This window comes from Eufriesea mexicana, unplaced genomic scaffold (assembly GCF_001483705.2).
Source record: "Eufriesea mexicana isolate 0111107269 unplaced genomic scaffold, ASM148370v2 scaffold549, whole genome shotgun sequence".
NCBI classification, from domain to species: Eukaryota; Metazoa; Arthropoda; class Insecta; order Hymenoptera; family Apidae; genus Eufriesea; species Eufriesea mexicana.
Genome location: NW_016908719.1, coordinates 129,912 through 151,519, shown reverse-complemented (window position 1 = coordinate 151,519; position 21,608 = coordinate 129,912). Strand labels below are relative to the sequence as shown.

The following is a 21,608-nucleotide window of genomic DNA, read 5'->3' as shown; positions in this document are numbered from 1 at the left end:
ATAGCGAAGAGCCGCGATAGTTGATTCGTCGCGCGCGCCAGCTGAACCGGAAGTGACAGGTAGATAATCGTGGATCGTGATGAATCACCCGGGCCAGGCCCTTATCAGTCGCCCGTGTACATCGTCGTTCTTTTCCCGTCGTTTCGCCAACACACCGAAATCTGTCACGTACAGCGCTTTTCCGTCAGCGGAACACGCGGTCCCGTGTTCCCTCCCGTTCCCAACGAATCCAGCCAAATCGAAGTTATTTTTACGCGACGTCGTCGCGAAGACAGAGGAAACACGTTGCTGGATATCGAAAACGAGAAACGAATGACCAGCGGGGAATTTGTTGCGATCGTGCTCGACGGCGTGGACCCAACGGTGCGAACTGTCGAGGAAATATTTCGCTTCGAGCTGTCACAGCTCTGCCTTTGAGGGGAAATTACGCCGTAATTCGAGGGGTGATTAATTTTATTGGATAACGCACCGTGGACTGACAGGTTGAGACAGTTCGGGGGTATTAAACGTACAAGGGAAAATGAAGAATCGCCGGATAGCCGCGTTCCATTTATCCTAGTTACAGAAGCTTCGATTACGATCTGCGGTTTCCACATTGCTTCGGCTATCACTGGCAAATGCCGTTTTCTTTTACGTACGAAGCGATCGGTCTTCGTTATCCCTTGCTTAAGCCGTCGCGAAGATATCGCGAAGGTATCGCGAAGATAATCGAAGGAGAAATCCAAGCACAATTTCGATCTAAATGAAGAATCGCGATAACGGATAGCTTTAAGCGTCAGAAAGCGATGAACGATTACCGTCTCCAACGTTCATCCTCGTTTCTCACCCCGTTAGCGGGGATTCCAGTTCAATCGTTTGACACGTTCCTCGTCAGAGGACTCCTTTTACCAACTTTTCGTTCACACCAGTGATACGTCCTATCATTTTAAAATAAATAACGATACGTTTCGCGGATTTATGTTACCCAGTAACACTCGGAGTATGAAGCTTTATCCACCGGCGTGACTTTTATTCCCGATAAACAAAGCTTCAGTTTAAAGATCACCGTGGCTGGTTTTACGTTGCGTTCCGTTTACGTCACAGTTAGCCGTCATGCGTACCCGTATGCACCGGTGAGGCCAGAACTTAAGGTCCATAGAGACTGGCGTGGCGTTTAACGTGTTAAGAATACAAAGAACAAACCATATGGCAATTATCTCCCGATGAGACTTGAGAAATAAATTTGCAAAATAAAATGCAAATCTTACCACGTAAAATTTTCACCCACCCCACGGTCCACGAAATACCAAGCTCGGTATTGTACCAGGTAGCCTAACAGCGATACACCGATGCAACGAAATCAAGCTGTCGCTCAGGCAGGGGCTTCCTTCCTTCCCGTCTCGGAGCAGTCGTAACTCATTACGAGTACAGGCCCCGCTACGTGTTTGCAGCGGTGTATCGGATGCACGATAGCGGGAGCAGCTTAAAGTATGATAAGGTGTGGCTTAGCGTTAATCTCCGGAAGAGCTGTCGGTTTTCCCGCGCGGGCTGGCTCGTTCCTGCCCGCTAAATGCACCTTCCTCCTTGCCTAAGCGTATCCGCGTATCCACGACGTCTATATTCCCGGGCATTACGTCCCGTTCGAGCCAGATGCGACCCGACCGGTTTACTTAGCCGTCCTCCGTGTCCTTGCCGGTGTCCTACGGCCGGGGATGCCACCCCTGGCACCGCTTCCAGCGACAGCAATCGATACGAATTTATAGGGGCAGTCGTAAACGCGGCCCGACCAGGCGTGCGAGTGTTTTCGGCCGATCCTGATGGATACGGATGGCCGCACTGGCTCAGCGTGTTACGACGTTGTTCGCGATAAGCCGGGACGTAGCGCGCGATAAGATTAGCCCGATGGATGATTAGCAGTGCGGATGTGTTTCCAGGAATCCTACTCTTTCCAGAGTATCTCTATTTTTCTCTCTCAATTTCGAAACATTTTTGTTTTAACCCTTTGCTGATGGAGTGATTTTGAGTAAAAGTGCCGCTGATTTGAGACCGTGACGCTGAAGTGATAGTCATTGAAAGCTACCTCAGTGCTCATTTCTATTTAACCCCTTGCATTACGCTGAAACTCGAAAAAAGCAGTGTCCGTACACGGTGTCTTACGACCGAGTGCGAGATAGCCCCGATCTCATTACAGATATTCATACTTGGCCCGAGATTAAGACCACGAGTTAGACTCGTGATATTCATGTTTGGTCCGAAATATCGACCACGAGTCGGGCTCGTGATATTCATGTTTGGCCCGAAATGTCGATCACGAGTCTCACTCGTGATATTCGAGTTTGGCCTAAAATTTTCATCACGAGTCAGAAAATAATGCAAGAGGTTAAATGCGTTTCTCGGCCATGGCAACGCGTTTACGTTGCACACATTTGTGAGTCCATCGGCTCTATCAGTTGTTTTCGTCGAACGCAACGGGTTAATTTCAAAATATTTTTGTTTTATTCCGTCGAGGAGGTACGATCATCCTCGAGCGATTAGTGGAGGAAGTTTCTTTTTAATTCTTTTTAAGTTCGCGGTCGTTACGCACCGAAGAGATTTTTGTTTCACCTCGTCGAGCAGTTGGTGTTCACAGCGTGTACACGGGATCCGGGAGATTACGCTCTCAGACGCTACATACTCTTAGAATTACATAGGAGCCGCGGTTTACTTAGCCAGTCTAAATCCTTGCGGGTATACACGGCTGGCAAATCCGAGGAGCCGCGGCGCGCCGATTTATTGCTCGCGTTCGAACCGGCGTCTCCTTAATAAATCTCCCATATTAATTCCGATTTAAAGCACTCGTTATTCCAAGCAGAACCGTAACTCATCGCCGGTCGGAGGGACGGGAGTAAGCGTTTAATCGAACTGCCGGCTCGAGTCATTCGGGGGAAAAGCGTTTCGCAGTTCGAACCCGCCGGTAAGCGTTTAATCTGCATAGATTAATTTGATCTGTAATCAAATCTGACCGCCGATGAATTGGGACGGTCTCTTCTGGACCGACGTCGATTTCAAATTATCGGTATGGCGTTAGAGTGGCGTTAGTCGAAATTATATTTGTTACGTGGATTATCGTTCCGAATTACGCTCGCTGCCATTACGACGGCTCTCTAAATAACGAAGAGAGAAGGAGAGCGAGGCAGAGAGAGAGTCAAGGCGCTTTGAAGTCGCGGCATGAATTTCCAGCGAGTATCGAACGCTCTAATCGACGTGCCGTTAAACGAGGAACGAACTTTCCAGCGAATAGTCCCATTGCTATTTTTGCATTGGAATTTTCGCCGCAATCGGCTCGAAATTATTCGCGGACGATGACTGACATTCGATAACAAACGTTTGACTGTACGAACGGAGGAGAAAAAAGAAGATGAAGGAAGAAAAGATGGTCCGTGGAGCGTGGAATTGGTCCAGATGGCCCGACGACACCGCTCGGAGAATTCTAATTTCCGGCTTGCTAGAGCCGACGCCGTTGAAAATTCGCGTCACCGGTGGACCAAAGTCGACGAACTTCGTCGTGAACGAAACAACGCGCGTCTCGTTCCAGCCTGAAGGAAAAGAGAACGAGAGGCCGCGTCTTCGTTCGAGGTGAAATCTCCGGCGTTCAAAGCCGACTGCCAGGAACGAGGTTTTAGCGCGAACAAAGGGGGCCATCTGGGAGACGAGCCTTCCGAGGGAAATGGCGGTTCGAGAAACGGTGTCCTCGAGGCGTATCGGCTCGCATTCCCGGCCCGAGGCGTGATGAAAGATCGTAAGGACGCCGGAATCCCTGCAGATTGTGCCTGTTTCCTGACCGAAGGACGCCCCGCGTCCCCGGGGATGCTTCGAGGGGATGCTTCGAGGGGATGCTTCGAGGGGCGCTTGCTGGCGCGTAGTCGCGTTAAAGGCCTTATCTCGAGTGATTTTTCCGCGCGGCCACGGATCTGATATGAAAACGCGCGAGAAAATGGCGTGTGCCGCGTGCTTGGAGCCTTAAGAAGAAAACGCGCGCGCAGCTTTAAAAGGAAAGCGCGAGGCGCTCGCGTTGATAAAAAATGAAAGAATGGCTCTTTGCCTGGAGGTGAGGTCTCGATGGCTCAAAGGGAGATCTGAAATGAGTTTCTCTCGGAACAAAGGGTACGTTCGCGTCACCGGGGCCAGAGCAACGTTCGGTCACTGGGTCGTCGCGATCTTGCGATTTTAATTCAATATTCAAAACGTCCGGTGAAAAGACGAGGGAGAAAAAGCAAGCCCGTACGCCGGGCTGCTTTTCTTCGCCAGACTCTTCTTCCACGATGCTCGCAGTCCAAGGCAGAGACTGCTGCCGTGATTGGATTTCAGCCAGAAGTTTTGTCACATGCCATTGTGCGAGGGGTGAAAAGTTTTCGCTGTCTTTTCAATTTTAAGGAAAAATCGTTCCATAAATCGCTATAATAGCCTGCTGCTACGAAATTCGTATACATAGTCAACTAGAAGGATTGCCCGTTTCGGCACTTTGATCGTTCATTTTCTGACCACGCGAATTAACCGAATTGGCCGAATGAAATGCATCCAGGCTTCGAGTCTTCGTTACCAAGACTGCGATAGAATCTGCGCGACTGATTAACCGTTCCAACGAAATTAATCGGCGTTCGATTACCGGATTATCCATCGGTGTCTGTGAAAGGAAAAAGGGAGAATAAAAAATGAGAAACGGGAGGAAAAATAAGGGAAAAAGCGAGCAGCGAGAGGAGCGCGGTCTGGGCGCGCATTAATCGTCCGATTAAACGACTTCCAATAAATTAGTCGGATTATAAATACAGCGGGCGCGCGTGGACAGAAAACGCGGTCCGCGGGCCGACCGGCCGATTATCGATTCCATCGTCGATACAAATCAACCCGGTCGATGACGATTGGGTAAAGGCAAATTACCGTGGTGTCGAGTTAAACGCGGACAGAAAGGATGTCGGTAAACAGGGATATTTGCGTTCTCATTAGAAAAGCCCGCAAACCCATCCGAATGAATTCGACCTTTCGCCGGCGCCGATGGGGTAGATCGATCCCGACCCCCCGTTCACCGGTCGTATAATCGATACCACGCTGCTAATGCCGGCAATCCGGTCCAGGGAACGCACTTCAAGGCGAAATATCGGTCCAGGTGTACACGCTAATGAGAGTCAGGCTCAGACGATTAATCGCGAGAGCGCGTGTTGACTTTCGATTTGGTTTGTCGATGCTCCAAGCTATTTGGTCTTTCATGGTACACAAAATGAATAATAATCATCGCTTAATTCGCTGTTTCCAAGAGTTCGTAACTCGCCGGATTTAAACTGTTTGAAATGCACGACGAAATTTCGTTTCGACTCGCGGTTCGAGTGTACTTTTCCATGCATTCACCTCTTCTTTTTCCTTTCTTTTTTCGATTTATGCCGAACGAAGACGGGGACCAATCGAGCGAGAGGGTGAGTTCCAGGTGATTTCGAGCGCTATTTGAACGACACTGTCCGAGAAAATTTAGATACTGTCGGTGGTCCATTGTTTCGAGACGAAATGAATCGGGAGCTTATCGAATTACGTTGAACCCAGAACAAAGTCTGGAACAAACGTACACGGGGCTAATTCTATTGGCTTGGCCCGTGGTATGCGGACCACAAACGAAGCCCATCTACATTGTTTGATTTGCGCTAGCAACGCTATTATTTTTCGCGGTTAAAATAACTTAATCTCTCGCGTGCGGGATTTATAAAACGCTTCGACACTCTCGTCTCGAATCCTCACCGTGCAAGCCTATATTCGCGTACAAGATTAATGCAACGTAAGCCGATTCTGAAAATCGTCCTAAACCACCCCGCTCGCTCGACTTTCGTCATAATACCGAACACGATTACAATGGCATTTTGGACAGGCTTAATGTACCTACTTTAGAAATTCGCACACTCATCTCAGACCTTGCTTTCTTGCATAATATTATTAACAGTTTAATAGCCGCACGTTTACGCAGTCAAACGTTGCCAGGGGTCGGCAATATTTTTGAAGAATTAATTTAAAAAAGTCATGCGAACATACATAATAAACAAAAAACAATAACAATTTAACAAATTTGTAGCATCGCAGGATTTCCACCTCGTGTATAGGTAACTTTAGCTTAGAAAGTCACCGAGGGTTCGAGGGCCAGGTCGGTCGGAAAAACCCCGGCGATGCGTCAGGACTTTTTGATGATGATGATTATGACCATATTTTGTCATGGTTTATGGGGAAGATATAAAAGAAGGCAGAAGTGGTTAGTGAGGAGTGATTGGAAAAGAGTTCTTGAGAGGAGTTCTTAGTCGTGTTTTAGTTATGAGCCATTAGTTGTAACTAGCTGAGTTGTTATTGTGTCGTTGAGTTGAGTTGTAGTCTTAAGTTGTAGTCAATATAGATTCGTATGCTTAATCTTCACCACACATTGTTAATTCTTTATTATTATTACTAATAAATAGTTCTATTATTTACCACCACCTACAAAGTCTCTGCAAATTTAATATTTTTCCTTTGAGCGATAATTATTAATTATTAATCGACGGTAGCATCACACACGTGTTGTTTTGTCATGGTTTTTGGGTAAGATATAAAAGAAGGCAGAAGTGGTTAGTGAGGAGTGATTGGAAAAGAGTTCTTGAGAGGAGTTCTTAGTCGTGTTTTAGTTATGAGCCATTAGTTGTAACTAGCTGAGTTGTTATTGTGTCGTTGAGTTGAGTTGTAGTCTTAAGTTGTAGTCAATATAGATTCGTATGCTTAATCTTCACCACACATTGTTAATTCTTTATTATTATTACTAACAAATAGTTCTATTATTTACCACCACCTACAAAGTCTCTGCAAATTTAATATTTTTCCTTTGAGCGATAATTATTAATTATTAATCAACGGTGCATCACACACGTGTTGTGTGAGCGGACAATAACAGTTGTTCCAGCTATCACACGCGTGTTATGCGAGCGTTCATTAAAGTGTTAATGGTGAAATTAACTGTGCAGAGCTCTTAGTCCTATTAAATTTTAATATTCCCACAAGACACACTAGAAATCCATTGCTCCTTATGATCTCCGTTTACAGTCACTCACCACCTGATTCTATAATCAGAATCTGCAACTTGGTGTATAGTGTTGCACCTAGCTTTTCCTACTTGGTGTGTGCATACTTTATACCACTTTACTAAAAATGGCTTTGCCCGTGACTTTCAATAAATAAATAAATAAATAAATAATACCATGCACCGAACATTATAATTCCACCATTTGCAACGCGATAATTTAATTTCCAAGTACATTCTCCCAGCAATGGAATCCCCTTTCGCCATCCGAGAGGTTAGATTTTCGACGATCGCAAAAGTCGATTCGAGATCGATTGGAGTATCGTTAAACGATATTCGAGATTCCGTTTATCGCCGGGACTTAATCCCTCTAATTTTCCCTGGTGTTTACGGTAATGCGCAAAGGAGGGTAATTATCGAATGGGAGGGGGGCGCAAAGCGAGAGTCGGATTTCGGAAGGAAAGTTTATCGTATAACGTCGCACACCATAAAACGCGACGATTGCGCCGCCATTATGACGGTGGCGGCCACACGGGGGCGCGCGACGCGGGGGTTAATTTTATTTAAACTTGGCTCGGTCGGCGCCTGTTGAACCGCCCCTCGATCGCGTTCGGTCTACCCGCCGGTCGACGATCAAAAGAAACTAACTGCTGCACGGGAAAACTTGGCGAGGAATAAAGTTACCTTGCCCGATACGCGAGCCGTGAAATTGGAAAAATTGTGGGTATCGCGGTTAGCGATTAAATAGACCGCGGCCGTGTAAATATAAATTTTAAAGCTCGCGATAAAATGCCGCGATTCCCGCGTTCCCCGCCATATTTTACGACCCTAATGCAGCGACGAAGGCTGATGGAAAAAACCAGCTGTTTTTCGTCCCGATGAGAACTATTCGTACTTACTCGGGCGGCATGAAATCGTATGGTCGGCGTAAACGATGTGGCGGGATCGTAAATTAAAAGCGTTTAACAGTGACAGCGATTGATGAAGCTCACAGAGGTGACTGGAATTGCAGACCGCGAAGGTCGTTTACGAATCGACGTTTAATATTTCTGCACCGTGTATACGGGTGCATCGCGTGTCTCGTGAAATTTGTTTGATTCACCTTCGCGTCGTTTGATTCTCGGGTTTAATTCCCCGTTTCCTTTTCCGTATCTGAGCGTACGGAGTTGAATAATATATCACGGTTGCGAAGGCTCGACGAGAGAGAATAACACCGAAGCACGCGAAATATCTTCGCAGAAAAGAGGTTCGTTAGATCTTGACGCGACGTGGCATGCTACGGACTAACTACGACGAGAGTGTGCCCTTTGAAGAGGGGATGCTCTCAGGGGTACGTGACGGTGTCCGGAATAACCGATTCTTCACGTTCCTTCCAGACGTACAAGGTGTTAAAGAGACTCTGCCCAAAACTTCTGACGGTATATACCGAGCAACCTTTTCTAAATTACGCTTCCGACGTTCTACGATACTACGTGAAAATATCAGCTTAACGCCAGAAACGAAGATTTATCCGAAACATAGTTAGAGCAGAGGACGAAGCTACGAGGTGGCAGGGAAGAAGGTAAACGAAATTCGACGACGCAAAGATACGTAAGAGAGCGATCAGCGGGTTCGAAGAAAGTTCGCTGGTGGTCCCCGGGGTAACCGGAAGTGGCGCCGGGCGGACATTCGCGGGGCCAGGACGCGTACGCTCGCGTCGTTGTTGTTTATCGCGGAAGTTTGGATCGGTTTTGCGCGGCGCTGGCTCGACCTTGCCCAGATTGGAATTGTGCCGGTAAATTGTTCCCTGGAGTTGAATTATAACGCTCCGCCCGTTCGCGGCAATTCCATTTGCCGACTTTATCGCGTTAACCGGCAGAGCGGGTAGGGAACCACGAGGAGTCTCGATGGAAAACGCCGGGGAAGAACCGGCAGCGACGAGGTGATAGATCAAAAGGCTTTGTCGAGCAGACCTCTGCCTCCTCTGTCATCGTCTCTTCCGCTTCTCTGCGAGAAGAGTCGATTACTGGCACGTCTGCTCCGCGGTCTGTCAATGGGCTCGCGAGATCGCGTTGCTCTACTACCCCTCTCTTCCTGCTCGAATCTTCTTCTCGAACACGGGGTACGAGTTGGTTTCCACGGTGCCCCGGAAAGCAGTTTCCAAAATTGAGCTTCGACGGCCGTGAGGTGACTGGGAGGAAGGGGGACTGCGAGTCGCGTTGGTCTAGTACCCCTCTCTTCCTTCTCGAATCTTCTTCTCGAGCACGGGGTACGAGTTGGTTTCCACGGTGCCCAGAAACGCAGTCTAAAAAATTGCGCTTCGTAGACCGAGAGGTGACTGGGGGGTGCGAATCGCAGTGATTTGCCCCTCTTTTTCTGCTCGTGTCTTTTCCTCGATCACGGGGTGCGAGTTGGTTTCCACGGTGCCCCGAAATGCAGTCCCGAAAATTACGCTTTAAGGACCGAGAGGTGACTGAGGGGGCGCGAGTTGGTTTCCACGGTGCCCCGAAATGCAGTCCCGAAAGTTACGCTTCGAGGACCGAGAGGTGACTGAAGGGGTGCGAGTTGGTTTCCACGGTGCCCCGAAATGCAGTCTCGAAAATTACGCTTCGAGGACCGAAAGGTGACTGAGGGGATGCGAATCGCAGTGATTTACCCCCCTCTTCCTGCTCGAGTCTTTTCCTCGAGCACGGGGTGCGAGTTGGTTTCCACGGTGCCCCGAAATGCAGCGTCGAAAATTACGCTTCGAGGACCGAGAGGTGACTGGGGGGGTGCGAGTCGAAGAAGGGAATTATAAATGGGAAAAATTTCGAGGGCTAAACGTGGCTCGCCGAATAGGGAGAATCGAGTGGAAATTGGTATTGGAATACCAATGTAAAGGAGAATGGCTAAGAGTCCGGGGATGTGCGAGATTTCGAAGTTATTTGTCGGGAATCGTGGATGAAACTCGAGTAGGGGTTGGATCGAGATATAGCGAAATAGAACGGGATATGAAAATAAGTTGGCCGAGAATTATACTACTCGACGAGGAAATAGAATGATGTTTCTTGGGTCGAGTGGAATGGAGTTGCGGTTTCGGGGGGTTGTGAACTGGGATTAGAAGTTTGGTCGAGTTTTTGCTGCAGTTGACGCAGGATTTGTGTATTTAGGATCTGGGGGAGAATAATTGAAGAGTTATATACTTTTTTCCAGCACAGAAGGGGATGCTGCGTTTATAGCTGTTATATTGAAAAGACTATTCGGATACAGATCGATCCTTTCGATTGTTTTATCGCGAACCACTGGAATTAAAACTCGCTACTGTCAGCTTATCCTCTCTTTGCACGAGTCTTAATTCTTCTTTTCACCTTTTCTTTTCCTTTTTAAATTCATTGCTGCCGTTATGCGAACACTCGAGAGCTTGACTTAAGCTGCGAGCGATATAACGGATGGAATCTGCGCAAACTTTTAATTCGCATTGTAAATTATTCCGAAATCTCGTGAATTTCCACAGGTGTTTGGGAAACGTCATAAACGAGTTTGCCCATTTCGCGGAGTATCTCGAGGTATTTTCCCAAAGTTGATTGGATTCAAGGGCCTCTGTAAATTCTTAAATTGCACCCCATCTAAATTGCCACCGAAAGATTACTTTAACGAAGGTGTATCTATTCCCGTGAAACGCTTTGCCCTCGCGAGACCAATGCGGCGATACCTACATTTCAAAATCCAATTCCCACATTTCCAGACTCAATTTACATTTTTTAAATCCTCCTAAAACCACCCGCGGGAGAAAGAAATCAATTTAAATTTCAAAAATATATAACACGTTTCCGCCGAGGCGGCAGTTAATATACTCGCGCGACGCAGTTGCATTTATGAAAATATAATTTAAGAAAAAATCATGGCCGAAGGTGGCTGGATCTTATTAAACCGTGGACTATTGTCGCCTATATAAGTCGCACGAACTCGTCCCAGTTCCTTCCATCGGCCTCTCCATATTCAAGCCCGGGTATGCGAGACATCTCGCATGCAAGAACGTTGTTAATAACGAACTACGTGTCAAATAACTACGAGGAATTTCCAAGGGTACATCGATTTTTCATTCGAGTTCCCATTATCCGCCTCTTTCAATTCTCGTCACCCTCGTCTTTCCACGAGCCGGTTCTCCGTTCGGTCCCAACGGGGATGAACGGTGTCCCCTCTCGTGGAAACACGACGCGGAGATTTAGGGGAACGCGTGTGACAAAAATTTTTTTTAATAGAGCTCGTTAATGCCGGAGATTAGGTGTGCGACGCTCTCGACTGGAGATTCCACGAGAAAAAAAGAAGGGAGAGAGAAATGGGCGAAAGTCGGCGGCGAGGGGGGCGAGGGTGGGAAAAAGAGATGGCAGGGGTGGAAAAAAAAATGAAAATTCGACGCCCCCGATGGCGTGCACCGGCTTATCTGAAATCGGTCTGATGGCCGGTCCGTGCCTCGTCCAGGACATTTTGTTGCCACCCGCCGCGTCCGTTTCGTCGTTTTAATTATTCCGAATGTCCTCTCGCGCGCAACATCGAGCCGTAATCAAAAGTTCCGTGCCCCGTGCCGCGTTATCGTTCCAAGTTCCCTAATCCAATCCGACTCTTTATCCCCGTCGTCCTTTTTAAATTTCCAGGCCGCGTCGATATTTCCCCCGGTTTGCAGAGCGGGTGCAATCGGGAAATCTGTTGGAAATTGTTTTCCAGTCTCTAGAATTTCTGTCATCGTGATTTGCGATCCTCGACTCCGACTAGTCGAGGATTCGATGGGAACAGCCGATCAGACTCGGTGTCGTACGAATTTTCGACCATGTGCGATATACCAAGAACGAAGCTCGCGAAAAGACCTGGAAATATTTTCTTCCTTTTTTCCCCCCTTTTTCCTCGGGACGTTAATATAATAGAATCGGCCGTAACGCGAGAAAATACACAGACGTGACGGCGTGGCCGATATTTCGCGACGGGTCGAACGGGAAAGTAAATTATCGCGCGTGCGATGGCCTCCCGAAAGAATTCCGCTCGCTTGCAGCGGAATAGAAAACGTTTTCCTGCCGGCTGCTGTTCGCCGGCAGAATTTCTTAGTGATTTATGTTACATTAGGGTCGGTACGTCGCAAAGATCGAGTAAAAGGAGTGTATTCAAGGTATATCCACGGGACACGGGCCGGTGTTCGTGGACCCGTCCAATTGAAATGCGATCGCACGAACGTGAAGTATACCATCTATGTTAAAGGTCCCTCCTGTTCGTGGCAGTCGTAAGACGAACGGGCAAATGGACGTTGCCCGAAACTATTTTTCGTGACTGAAATGTTCCAACGCAAACGCGGATTACGTTGATGTTCCATTAACCCTGAGGAACGTTCGTGCTGCTGGGTTACTACGAACCCCCGTTCCGGTCTTCTCGCTCCATCTCGCGCCCTCCCTCTTTCATCCCCGTGATTCTCGCTCGCACCCCGTGGTAATCAGGCTGCACCGAACTTGGAGCAATTAATCGTTCGGCGACCGCGTCGATTAAACAGCCGACATCGTCGCTATCGATCCTCCGGAGCGAGCGGCTGTTTGTTTCCGGCGGAAGGATCGCCCGGAGAAAATCAACACCCCCAGTTTTTGCGAATTCTTCCCGCCTCCCGGCGATCGGGGTTCGTGGAATCGTCTGAACCGATGACGCGGTTAGTTTGTTTACGAAGGATCGGGAAATGGGTCGGTTTGATATCGGAGTGGTCGATGAAATCTTTAAATGGGTAGCGAAGTTTGGATAGGTAATAATCCGTGGAATTATCGAGTCCGGAACGGTGGAATTTCTTTTTGTAACGACCGACGGTTGCTCCCCATTGATCACCGAGCGTTTCAACCCCGACTTAACTTAACCGATCAAACAAGAAACCTCTTTGTCCGGGACACAAATCCTATCAACGCGATATCGATAAAGACGGGGCTCCATCTTGAAAGTGGCAAAAGGAGCAAAACCGGCGTGGAGAAACTAAAAGCATCGATCTCGGAATAATGGCCGCTTTTCAGCGGCGTCCTGTTCAACGTTCAGATAAATTCGCATCGGTCAAATTTCTGTTCGCGATCCGTCTTAGGTGGACGGGAAAAGGGAAAACACAGTCGAAACTATCCTTCTTAGGGGTATTCAGCGCGGCCCGGACGATATATCCCGGCATCCTTATCTCGCGGGAGAAGAAGGCACAATACCTTTCGACGTGATACATATATACGTACATAGATATGTACATACAGACGGTCGGATCGCCGGAAGTATACAGCTACCTCGCGGAATTCCGCAGGACTTTCATCGACGTTACAATAACTGCAATATATCCGGCCGCGGGTCTGTTCCTTCGCGATACCAGACGACGGGTCCGCGGCTTTGGTGGATGAAAAGGAGGGTTGTACGCGACGGGGATGAGAAGACAGGAGTTGGTTGTTAAGGGTGTGAGAGGCTGCTCCAGTCGACGACGGTACAACAATGGCGGAATATAAATCTAAATCCCGAGCGCCATCTTTCCTGCCCTGCTCTTTCCAGCCACCTACCTCTCTCATCCTTCGATCTTCGCCCCCTTTCAATCCCTTCTATTTCCTCCTTTCTCTTCTTATTCCCCTCTTATTCCCCCCTTATTCTCTTCTTATTCATTCCGGCCGCCTATTTCGCCCGTCCCTTACGTTCCGTCAACTACAATAACCGCCACTTTATTCCTCGCTTCTCCTTCTTTTTCTCCTCCCTTCTACTTCTGCTCCTTCTTGCTCGGGTACTTATGTCAACGTTCATTTTTCTTCCTGTCCCCCGCTCGACTGCAACTTTTTCCATTCGATAAGTTTCCCTCGTTCTTTCCCCCTTGTTAAATCTGTCTCGAGTGTTTCTCACTTTTGATTGGTCTCGGGCTACAGTGCAAAGTAAACAGGTGCATTAGCTCTCTTTTTACGGATAATTCCTTCATCTCGCTCTGCCTCCTACACGCGTTACCCTTAATCGCGTTTCCTCTCGCGCTTTCCGGCTTGCTTCTTCTTCCCGAACGACATTTTCGAGATCTCTCTCTCTCTCTCTCTGTCTCTCTCGTTCCTTCCATTCATCGTTGCTTCTTTTTCATTCTCATAGTTCACCTTGAATATCGCCCACTCCTGTCGCAACCTCTCTACGCTTTTCTTGCATTCCACCCACGCGCGCGTCCCTCTCCTCCTCATTCATCACCGGCCTCTTTCATTTCCTCGCTCTCTTTCACTTTCTCCGGAGAATAAATATTTCTTTGCCCCGTGACGCGTCTCCACCCATCCCTTATCAGTATTTACGGCCAGACGTATGCGTTCTCACAGCTGGCGTGTAAGTCGCGCACAGTCTGCGCGACTCCGCTCCTAATGGACGCCACCCTGCGGAGTCGCGTGTTTTTGTCTCGGGTTTCCATTCCGATATCACCGAAATTCTTTCGAAGCGAACAATTTTCACGATTTCCCTGTATTCTATTATTTCTTTTTTCTTCTCCACAGAAATCGATTGGAGAGCAATACGGAACACTGGAACGCTCTTCTGTTGTCTCTGCGCGAGCTGATCGAGTGGGTGATCAGGAAAGACACGGAACTCACCGGCTTGGGCCCCGTCTGCGGAGATGTAGCCGCCTTGCAGAAGCAAGAAGTAAGTTCCACGAGGCTTTCCGTTTCCCGTATTCCGAATCCCAAAACTTGTATCATCGTCCAAAAGCTCGGAATCCCTCTCTGTCCCTGCCAAATCCAGTCCTAAGATCCCCCCGAGCCCTAATTGCGCGAGCGGAAACAAAACCTCGGGTGCAATTAGGCGAGCGGAATAAGAAATTACTCGTCGTTTGTCCCGAGCATCGAACGACGTTCCGGTTCACCTTGAAATCCGGCCCAACCCCCGAGCAATCTTGTCCCGGGCAAATAGGCTCGTGTACCTCGAAGCGTGCCCCGTAACCTACTGGAATGGACTGGATTACACGAAAATGACGCAATTAGGGCGGCGTGTGTGCGTGGACACCGACGAGCAGGGGCACGCGTCGTCGGCCGGAGGGGGTTGTCGGAGGCCTGGCCAACCCCCGACGTCCCAGTTTCCACGCACAAAGACGGACTAGCTCGGACTAATCCAGATTAGAACGTGCATGTTACCGCGCCGCGAGTGTACAGGGATGATAAGGTGCATGTACCGCGATCCCGATCACGAACAGTCATCGACGGGCGACACCTGCGCCGCTACTTATCGCGAGCCCACCCCTAATCGGCCGGATATTAATCCGGGACAAGAGTTCCGAGACACCTAGGCGCGCGCGTAGCGGCGTTTTCAATCGGCGAATATCCGGCTTAACGAGGCCGACCGATTACGCGGGCGAATAAATAAGCTGGAACCGAGACAGTATCGATTGGCCGCGAACGGCAGACTGCTAATTACCGTAGGCGATAAAGTAAGTCGCGGCGGATGGTTTAGCAGGCTGGTTTCCCGGGGCAAATTGAAGCGCGGGATCGAGAGAGATTCCGGCAGAGAACTGATTGATGAGCGTGTATTTTGAGATTGATGCAGGGTGGGAGGGTGACTAGTGTCGGTTACGGTTGTCGAATAGGAGGGTTGCAAACTGGAGGACACGAGCGTTAGCCTGGGAACGATTACGTGGAAAGGTTTGCATTTGCCGGTGTATATAATGGATAATATTTGACGTGGCCCTTTGATTCTGCAAGGGGGACGAGGACTACGTTCGTGCCGAAACGTTTCACAGGTGTATGGACACGGTGTATCGTTAAAATACCGGGCATGTGACAAAGAATTTCGTGCATGCGAAAGCCAACGTCGTCAACTGTTAGCCCACGGTTTCAAAGCGTAATGTATTCCACGCGGATATCAGTTAGTTCGGTCGGTACACAGGGTCGACCAAACGGGGACGGGCAAAAAGATCGCAGTATCGTACAGGTGGTACGAACAATAAGCGAGTTTCAGGGATACGTGACACAGCGATGTCACATTTGCCATGCATGAAATTCAAAAGAGACTCGCGCACAGCGCAAACTTCCGGTCCGTGGCAAACGATTTCAAGTTTGTAGTTTCGATATTTAAACTTGAAAATTTCGAATTTCGAGCCTGGTGTTTTGACGTTGCGAATTTCAAGTTTCGAATCGCGAATTAACGAAAATGTAAATTATCCTCGGATCGGCACTGTTCGACTTTAAATTCGAAATTATCGAACGCGACGGTCCCGAATCCTGCGATCGGTGTACTCGTCTCGTGTCTTCCGCTCGACGTGGTTCGCGTCGCGACGATGTGCAGCTGCAACACGTGTGCCGTCTGTACACACCGGGTTATTCTCGAAATACCGGATCGCCTCTGGAGCAGTTGCTCCACTGTGAAACGAGAAAATTTGATTGTTCCCGGTGTTTGCGCGTAATTGTTTGCCCGGTTGTTCGCGAGAACGGTCCGACTCGTCGTTTTGTCCATCGATTTTAGATTCCGCTTTCAATCGCGTTACGCGCCGCCATTTCTTGGATCTTCCGGAACCGGGACGCAACTGCGAGTTCCGTGGAAAATAGCGCAGTTTTACGGAATTCGAGTATTTCGTCGGGGACGAGCGCGTAATTTTAAGTCGCCAACTAACGCCACCGCGAGAAAACCCAAGGGAAACGCAAATGCAGCCGACTAATGACCGTGCCAAGAGTAAATCCAACGGAACTCCCCGCTACTGGATAGTAGTTTAACAATATAGTGGGCAACGTAATGCCGGAATTTCAACGGAATGGCTCCACGAATGGCGTTCTAATTCGCACACAAATAATTGCGCATAAACGAGCGATGCGACGCAATAATTTATGCAAATTATGAGGCGTCACCTGCCGTTGCGACCCTGTGTAAGACTGCGGTCTCGCGAATAGCTCGTTTTCATCCCGGCTGAACGTGCACTTGTTGAAAGATTAATCAAAAGGTGGCTCGAGCATCCCTGTAGGTCTTTCGGGTTGTAAATCACGGTTCATATATATCCGTGCAATTCCTCACGCGATACCTAATTACATTCTCAACCCTTATCGGACCCTAGCTTTTTGTTAGTGACTTTCACTAGGTTGTAGCTGGTTTCAGTTAATACGCGAAAGATTTCCGTCTTATCACTCCAACGTGACCGCAGCGACAAAGTACTGTTGTCACACGAGAGGTGACTTACGACCGATAAGGGTTAATGTCTATGCTACGATGCAATCACCAACCTATCTCATCACGATCATTTGCAAATGCCAAAATTTTTGTACAACCTCATCGCGAGCAGAGTAGATATTTACAGGGTGTCTCGTAGCCTCTTGGCACCTTCTCGGTTTCGGTGTATAGAATCCATACGAGACACCCTGTACAATGGCTAAAACTAAATATCTCTTGGATACCTAATTTTCCCTACTAAAATCGTAGCATAGAGCGTCAAGAGCACGCTTCTACCACACTTGGTAACAGTTGAGGTACGCGTAACAGTGCAGCAGAACGTAGCACGCACTATGCAACACCCTCTACACCATCCAGTGGACCCCGCGCGATACACCCTGCACCATCCACCATGGTCTCCACACCATGCACAATGCAGCCCGCACAATACAGCCTGCACGGTGCACCCTGCACCATACAGCCTGCATAATGCAGCACGCACACCGTGCAACACGCACAATGTATCCCGCACTGTGTGCACTTTGCACTTTGCATTTTGCACCGTGGATGCTGAATAATCGAGCGTGCACGGTGTATCGCCACGTATCCAGAATTCGTCATATACTATTCATTAAGTGCAACGCATAATGCACGATACATTATGCGCCACGCATTAACCGGCATTCATACGCAGCAATTCATTATCTAAAATCCACACGCGGACAGCCGAACGAGCGCCTCCTCGGCCGCCTCCTCGTCGATAAATCATCCAAATATCCCGGTTCATATTTCAAAACGAGCCGAGCAACAAATATGTCGCGCGAAACAGCGCGTCATCTAGAAACGCGGCGCGTCCCGGGTGTGTAGCTGCTCCGTGAATCGAATTCGTTAGACGATCGAGGGTGGCTCGGCATCGATAAGCCGGCAACGACTCGCGCCGCACGCAGCGGATCGCCGCGGCGTGTCCGTGCGTGAAATCGAAACGACTCGCGCGGATCGCGCATACGCGGAACGCGGTTTCCTCGTAAACCACTGCTCCTCGTTCCGCGTTACGATCCACCTTCGGATCGCTCCGCGCGAAATCGATCGAGCGAGCAACAAAAAGGAATAGCCGCGACGGTTAGGCGATTATCGGGCCACGGAACGACGATTATCGCGGCGCGGAATTGATTTCAACGAGCGTATCGATCCGGCGCGGCATACAGCCGCCGTTCGCCCGGCCGTTCCGGCAAATTGCAATTCCTTTAATTACCGATATTCCTCGAATTATCGGGAATTAATTGTACGCCCGTGGAAAAATTCAAGCGACGCGAAAAGTCCATCGAGAGACGCGTCGCGACTATTTTTTACCCCTTCGCGAAGTGTTTCGCAGATTTATTTTCGCGATACCGGAGACAGTGCGCGATTGCACGAGCCTCGGGACTGAACGGTGTTTATTTCTACTTAATTAATTTTATTTCCTACCTGTAGATGCGACGTAGGCTTCGCGGTGTGCACTGGTCGTGGAAGAATGCTGTATCCGGGTTGAAACACGTTCCTCCGTAAGGGATATCACTATTCCACACTACACTGAACTACTGTAGCACTAGAAGGTTCGGCCGCCTTCGACCAACTGCCTGCCGATACTCTTAAGCGAGTTAATCCCGAAACGTAAACGCTCGGAAACTCTGCGCGGTACCAGTCGCCACGTGTCGCCTACCTGTGCGACGGTCGTTCAGAACATTGCCCGCGGGAGCGACAGAGAGCTGCGTCAACCGAAAGTATGGGAAACGTCGTTGTGTTATTGTCGGTCCTCTTCCTCGAGAAGGTTCGACATGCTTCGACGGCCTTCGACTAACCGTCTTATCACCAGTAGGCGTAGCGAGTTAATCCTAGAACGTAAACAACCGGAAATTCTACGCATACCAGTCGCCGCGTGTCGCCTACCCGTGGGAACCACAGAGTGCCGCAGGCAGAAATATTTAAGACGTTATGTTATTAACGCTCCTCTTCCTCGAGAATGTTCCACGTCCTTCGACATTCTTCGATTAACCGTCTCGTAGCTAGTACATATTAAGTGTTAGCAACGTGCCAGTTGCAATGTCCTCTAACTATGGCAGTCTCTTCAAACATCGCCTACAGAAGCCACAGAGAGTTCCGTAAGTGAAACATATTGTAAAACTCTGAACAATATAGTAACGCGAAATTCGGGCACGATTTTTGACCGATTCCAAAATTGTCTGGAAATAATAATGGAGAGGGGCGTTCATCCGGTTCCAAGTCTTCGTAGAAAATATAATTTTAACCCTTTGCACTCGAGAGGTGAGCTTCAATCACCATTTCATAAAATTTGCAAGATCGATATTAATTAGTATATCAAATTTAATGTAATGTAACAGTGTGCGAGGTATCGAAATTAAATAATTCTACAATTCTCTTATTATACAATTCTTTATTTACTGCTCAAAAAGGTATCGTCAGTTTTTTAGTAGAGAATCTTTGAATTTCTACTCTTCCCTAGCCAAAAAATTGTCGAGTGCAAAGGGTTAATATTGTTGTAGTAGAAATTAAATACTAAAGGAAACTCTACATCCTATCGATGTGGAGGTAATCCTTTCCCTTGCGTTTTGTCTCTTATGAGAACTTTTGCTTGGTCAAACATGGTAGCAGATTTGGATTATTCTGATTTTTGATGGTGGATGAAGTAATACTGGATTAGGTTGTAAGTAGTGTTGGATTTTTAGAATCGCAGTGTTATTGTTTTGTGGTTGGAAACTGTGTTTTTAACATCTTTGACCTGCGTGGGTCTAAATAGTTCTGTCCATTCGTTTATTTAACACTATGTCGTCCACGCGTCTAATCAGGATTCTTTCATTTGGGGTCGGTAGGACTAACTCGTCATTTTCGCGTGATACCAACGTGGAGTCACCGGGATTTGCCCGATAGTTTTCGCATGACACCAACATGGTGTCACTGGATGCTATAGTGTTAACCCTTCGCACTCGACAGGCGCCCTGCAGTCGCCATTAAATAAAATTTCGAAGATCGGTATTAATTAATATGTGAAATTTAAGATAAAGCAACGGCGTGCGAAGTATCGAAATCAAATAATTCTACGTGTCAACTATTATACTATTCCTTATTTACTGCTCAAGAAAGTATCGTCCACATTATAGCAGAAAATCTTCAAACTTTTACTCTTCTTTAGCCAAAAATCGTGGAGCGCAAAGGGTTAATAAACATCTATATAGTTTTTCCACTATTTCCTTAAATTATAACACCTTAACAAATACAATTGTCAGCCTGCTTCCTTCGTCCATTTGTCACACGCAGTAGCGAATACACCGTGTGTTCGGATACCCCCCATTCGGGAAAATTATCGGATCCTTGGAGAAACCGCACGGTCTAAACTAACAAAGCAGGAGCGTAGTTTCCAAGAATCGTGGTGTATGAGTTCCCTCGAAATCGACTATTCGCACTCGCCAACTCTTGCTCGTTAGGATTCTGGAAATAACTTTAAGTGCCTATAAAGGTGGCCTATTTTCTACTTATACGTAGATTCCGAAGAGCGAGCCGGGCGTTCACAGGCTGCGCAGAAATGAAACGAGCATTAAGCTTTTTAACGATCTCGTAGATAACGCGAAACAGACGCCAGCGTCAATAGCGGAGGATCCTCGACGCTGAGATCGGCTCTCTGAATGCGTTGCCACGAGGCACCCCGCGTAATTAACCCGTCATTCCGATAACCAATTCGATAAGACGATTATCTCGACATGGCCAATTAGAAAACGTCCTAGTGGCTCAATTGAACGAACGACGCCTCGGTTGCTCTCGATTTCGTGGCTAATGAATCGACCTTATTCCTGCGAGCAACCTCTTCGTCCGCTATTTACATACGTATCCTCTCCGCTTACGAATCCTCATTTTAACCCCTTCCCGTAGTTTCACGAGTCTCACTCGTGATGGAGATTTTGGTCCATACGTGAATATCACGTGCCACATTCGTGGACAGGTAGTCGGGCCAAACGTGAATATCACGTGCCACACTCGTGGACAGGCAGTCGGGCCAAACGTGAATATCACGAGTCAGACACGTGAACAGAACATTTTTCTAAATATAGTTTTGAAACTCGTTTATTATAAAATATAATATATTTATAATATTTATAAGAGGACAAGGAATTAGAGTTTACTTCCATAACAGTAGTATGGTCTGTTTGGGCCCGGATTTCATCGAGGATTAACCCTTTGCATTCGGTGATCTTTTCGAAAATAGTAATTCGAAGACTTTCTGCCATAAGAAATATGCAATAAATAAGAAATCGCATGCAATTTAAGACGTAGAATTATTTTACTTCGATATTCCATGCATCTTCGGGTAATTGTAAATTTGATATGTTAATTAACATTCGTCTTTAGAATCCGATTAAATGGCGACTGAGAGGTCGAGTGCAAAGGGTTAATACCGATCTGCGGTCTTGATAGATTTCCATCGATTTCATCT

The 21,608-nt window shown here is 47.9% G+C and overlaps 1 protein-coding gene across 1 annotated transcript in view; it reads left to right on the top strand.

Moving 5' to 3' along the window:
- Positions 1-21,608, top strand: part of LOC108545796 (dystrophin, isoforms A/C/F/G/H) — a 460,097-nt gene that overhangs the window by 367,279 nt on the left and 71,210 nt on the right. The window contains exon 41 of the mRNA XM_017897579.1: positions 14,494-14,638. Coding sequence (XP_017753068.1) covers positions 14,494-14,638 — 145 coding nt within the window. The remainder of the gene's footprint in view (positions 1-14,493; positions 14,639-21,608) is intronic.